Genomic DNA, 5,055 nt, shown 5'->3' with positions numbered 1-5,055 from the left:
GAGATCTCAAGGTGTTCCCAGGCCAGATATGTAAGCATTACAGGGTCTGGGATTTCCTTCGAGCTAGAAGTGCCAGAAATACATCCATAATAGGTGTTTAAGAGCCTAATCCCATGACTTCCAATGTGAAGAAGCAATACAGTAGTTCTAGTCCGAGCTCCATCTGAATGTGCAAATATATTGTAGATCAACTGGTAAATTTAGAGCTTTACTTTCAGCCTCAGCTTCCTGCGCACTACAACAGCTTGGTAAAATACCCAAATCACTGCTAACGTAGAACCAGTCCACCTGGTGATTTCACGTTCTGTCTTGTGAATCCCTTGTGAACAACAGCGAATTCCTTCCTTTGGGGCAGCAACTCTCCCCCAAACAAAGGGAAGTGATCCTGAGGTCAAACAGTACACTCCTAGTTCATGGGGAGAGAATCTGTGACAAGCCAACATTCCTCAAAAACATGCTTGAGCCAGGAACATTGACACAAGATTCACTTAGTAGTAGTAGAAGAACCCCAAAGCTGGTTGCAACGGCCCTGCAAACTGATATTCCCACAATAACCACACAGAAAAAGGTCTTTCTCCTTGACAACAAAACACACTTAGGCTGGATGGGCAAACTCCATCGACCGCTCCAGTATGCTTGCACAGGTAATGGATTGGTCCGTGGTTCCAATCTGGGCCCCATGGGTACACACAGTTAATTAAATTGCCTGACAATGTGAAAAGCACATTGTTTGCACTTCACAACTTTTCCCCTGTTCTTTTTTAGAAACACAAAATTTACTGGTGCATACAGTACTTTCTTTGTGTACTGTGAAAGTCAATAATAGCTTAATCTGCCTTTAAAATCAGCAGCAACAATGCATTAGTGAATATTACTCTGGTGATTGATGGTTGTCATTTACCAACTGATTTGTTGTGTGTGTGTGTGTGTGTGTGTGTACCTTGAGGCCTTCAGTAGGTGAGCATCTGAGCAGCACCAGGTTGTTCCTGTGCGTGTTTATGGGAGTCCAGGGCCACAGCTCCTCACCGGCCTCGTCCAGGTTCCACCAGCAGAGCGCCACGTCCTGGAGACGGTTGAGACCCACACGTCTGTGGATCCTACGACCCCGCCCACTCATGTCCACACACACCACCTGGACAGAGAAACACATACATGCCGAGTATGCTAGAAAAGGGACTCAAAATGAAGAGAGAGAGTGAAAGATGGACACTGGCTAGTGACACCCACAGAAGTAAAACGGGGAAGTTATCAGACCCACCCATTTGAATTCACGTATATGGTCTATGTCAACACCTGAGGGCTCTGAAACTTCCACATCTGTATCCCCAAATATCACTCTCCTGTCCTTCCCCCACCCTGTTTTTGTTGATGTCTAAGGTTGTTTTTTATCTTCCATTATTAATGGTGTGTGTGTGTTTTGTTCTGTCGGGCTTGTTGTTTTAGTGATGTGCATATTTTTGGGAAGGTCCGCTACGCTCTACGGGCCACAACAAAGAGACGCACAGTAATGAGCTCTCGTGGCGCTTGGGGCGGAGGGGCACACACACTCACACAGACACACACACACACGAATGCATGCATGTATGCACACAAATACACATGTACATGCATGTAGAGGCACTATATATGTATGTAAACACACTCTTTCATAGACACACAGACACCATTAAAGAAACAGTGCTCTATCCAGAAGCACTTTTAAAGCAGGTGGAATTGCAGGTCTTACACAGTGACCCTGCCTTTCAATGTACACCACAGCTTAAAAGCTTCTTAACACACACACTTACACACACACACACACACAAACAAACACAGAGCCCCATAATCATACAGGCCTTTCATACACTCTGTATCTCCAGTCACACTCACTAACACAATGAACTAGCTACCAGAATCAACTAATACACACATATTAGCACCACACACACAACCACACATGTCCATGACCTCTGTCACAGTACAGAGGAGTGACTGGGACCTGACAGAAGTGCAGGTTGTACAATTAGGAATACAGGAACATTTCTTTAGTCTATTTTTAAAAAATCCAAAACACTCCACAGTACAAAAATTGCGTAAAAGCAGAGAAACATGTAGAAATGAGTAAATCGACAAGCTATACTGTACGAGTAGAGCAGATTTTATGTTCAGTGGTCCATGTCTGCCCCTCTTGCCCCCTTGGGGGGGATATTTGCTTTGGACACAAAATACAGAGGCAAATTAAAGTGATGGAAGTACATCTGATGATAAAGGGAACAAAGAGTTGCCCCAAACAGCTGAACGGGAGATCACTGACAGATTAGAAATGGAAAAGAAGAAAAAAAAAAACTGAAATCACTGGGGTTAATAACACACTCTATCTCTCCCCCTCGCATGCCCCCTCCATCCCTCCATCCTCCCTACCCATCTCTTCCCTCTTCTAGTCTTTTTTTCTGCTGGCGTTTGCTGGTCAGCAATAATCAAAAACCACTTTCTGTGGGCCGGATTAGTTTAGGCCCCCCCTCAACACCCCCCACTCTCCCTTCTCCAGCTTAGCCCACTGGACCAGGGCGATGTGTATGTGGTTGTGCATGTGTGTTTGTTGTGGGGGATGGGTCGTTGGGCGTGCGTGTGCACACGTGTGTATGTTGCAGGTTGCATGCACATGCATTGAGGGTGGTGTGGGGTGTACAATATGGGGTGGTGGTGGTGAGGGGGTGTCTTATCAGGACTCTGCTTCTGGAGACAGACGCACAGCAGGAACGATTGCTTTTATACACACCAACATGCACGCGCACACACACCCACACACACCTTGACAAAAGGGCCTGGCAGTAATGTGATAATGCCAGGGTTAGCGGTTAGCCAGCTAGTGAAGGAGGACACAGTGTAGTTTTGTTTTGGGGGAGGGAAGAACGGGATGGCACATAATCAGACCTGTTACTAACACCTACGAAAACACCTCCAGATCAGACTGCCTCTCAATACACACCTTTATGAGAGATTAATAGACAAAAGCAGGAAAGATGTAGAGAGTTAGAGGCGACTTGAACCAAAGGACCGGATTCCCATGGCGATTACATTGAACATACTCGCACGTTGTGTACCTGCTGTGCACAAAAATAAAAACAGGAACTGGACAAACAATTATTTATAAGTTGTATCAAGCCAAATGGACAGGATACAATGGTACCTAGGGGTAGATTGTGATAGTGGGTAGCTACCTGGTTACTTGTCTCTCTTACAAACACTGACCTAAATGCTAGACACATTACTCACGCACACTCCACCAATGCGTTCTACTATACCTTGATATCAGAGGGTGAGAGTTTGTCTGTTCGTCTGCCAGTCTCGGGTGAGTCCTGGTTCTTTTGGTTGAGATAGACTGCGGCCACTTGACTTTGCTCCAGGAAGGAGAGCAGAATCATCCTATCACTCAGCACCGCTGGGAATGACATTACAAATTAGGACACCTGGACAATGTGACTGAAATGTGTTATTAATAAAGAACAATAATGATTCACATGTTATCTGATGCATTTCTATATTCTGAAGGCCTTTTAACCTCCAGGAGAACAAGAGCACAGGAGCTCCAACAAAAAGGGGAGACATAACACACCAAGGGTGAGGATGACATTAACTTCCTTAGGACACCTAGACACATTCTGGATTCACAATCTCAGATTATTACAAGAGGGATGGATGAAGTTTATAACTAGTTGGTTATTATAGTCGTTTTTAGTTATATAATAAAAGGTTTTGTAGTTTTTAACAAGCAATTTTAAATAGTCATCCCAGTTTTAAAAATGACTCCTAAAAAAATTCTTATTAAAACAATTCTTATTTTCAGGTAATTATACAGAAATGAAAACATACTTTTGGATATTATATACCATTTCTGCCAATAGATCCTCCTAAATGTTACACACTGGACCTTAAGTTTTACTCACTCCCTCTGCTACATTACACTTGAGAGTTTGTGAATCTATATGTTGCTTTCCTGATGCCTGGGAAAAATCAACAAACTATTTTCTGAAACATTTCTGCACAATTATGTTTTGATTATGATGTTTTCCAAATGCTCTTACTTCATTATACTGCAGTAACGTTTATGATTATCCCTGTCCTGCTGTGTACTTTAGTTTGAGTGTGGAAGACAGAAGTTTCTTTATCCATCTGCCTCTCATTTTCTCTTCCTTTCCTACCATTTCCTTTACTTCACTAATTTTCTCTCTCCATCGCTTCCTTTCCACTGCTTCCTGTATTCTTTGTATCTCTTCCCTCCCCTGTTCTCTTCTCCCTTCCCCTGTCAGTGTACTGCAGGCTCTGAGGCCTTTTTGTGGTAGAACACACTTGATCCTGTTCAACTCTTCAGGAGCTGCATGGAAACGCTGATTAGCAATTAAGCCCCCCTCTCCTTCAAATTAATCTGTTTATGAAACCAATTAAATGGAAAGGAGGGGGGGTTGTTACACATGTCTCTCAGATATCCTGCTTTGAGTTGAACGGGTAAGGCTGCACCCCGTGATTTAGAAATCTAACCGCCAATTAACCATGGTATGTGTGTATTTATAAACGTACGGGTATTGGTATGATTACACTTCAAATCATCCTGTTGTGTGAAAATTTCAAATTAATATGCAAATATTCACATGGGAAGTGAAACATTGCTTGAAAATATAGAAAAACTATCATCTTAAATCAGGTCAATTGAGTCAGTCTGTCCTTATGTTGAAGTTGGATTATAAAGCATTTGTAATAAAAACTGGTTCAAGGCTTAAACCATTACAAAATACAACCATTAATGATGCCTTGGCTTTCCACAACAACATTTAATGCAGTAGTAAGCGTCTTTGTAATAGATTACAGACAAATCAAGTTAAATGCAGTTTAGTATTGATCTCTATGGGTGTCTATAAACGGGATTAGGTTTAATCCCATTCATTCCCAAATGAAGGAGGGGATATGAAACCAGGCTGCGGCCCAATCTGGGACCAGGTGGCTGATTTGGCATTAAGGGCCAGACCTTCATGACCCACTCGGACACCACCCCCAGACACACACAAACACACACACGCA

At 43.0% G+C, this 5,055-nt stretch overlaps 1 protein-coding gene across 1 annotated transcript in view; it reads right to left on the bottom strand.

Moving 5' to 3' along the window:
• The window catches only part of wdpcp (WD repeat containing planar cell polarity effector), a 76,996-nt gene that overhangs the window by 35,611 nt on the left and 36,330 nt on the right, over positions 1–5,055 (bottom strand). Inside the window, exons 10-11 of the mRNA XM_035663187.1 lie at positions 3,285–3,421; positions 941–1,132 (exon numbers count right to left, since the gene is read on the bottom strand). Coding sequence (XP_035519080.1) covers positions 941–1,132; positions 3,285–3,421 — 329 coding nt within the window. The remainder of the gene's footprint in view (positions 1–940; positions 1,133–3,284; positions 3,422–5,055) is intronic.

This window comes from Morone saxatilis, unplaced genomic scaffold, assembly GCF_004916995.1.
Source record: "Morone saxatilis isolate NCDOM2014 unplaced genomic scaffold, NCSU_SB_2.0 Contig19, whole genome shotgun sequence".
In the NCBI taxonomy this organism is placed as follows: Eukaryota; Metazoa; Chordata; class Actinopteri; family Moronidae; genus Morone; species Morone saxatilis.
The sequence above is the reverse complement of the archived record's forward strand: the minus strand, read 5'-3'. Positions and strand labels throughout refer to the sequence as shown.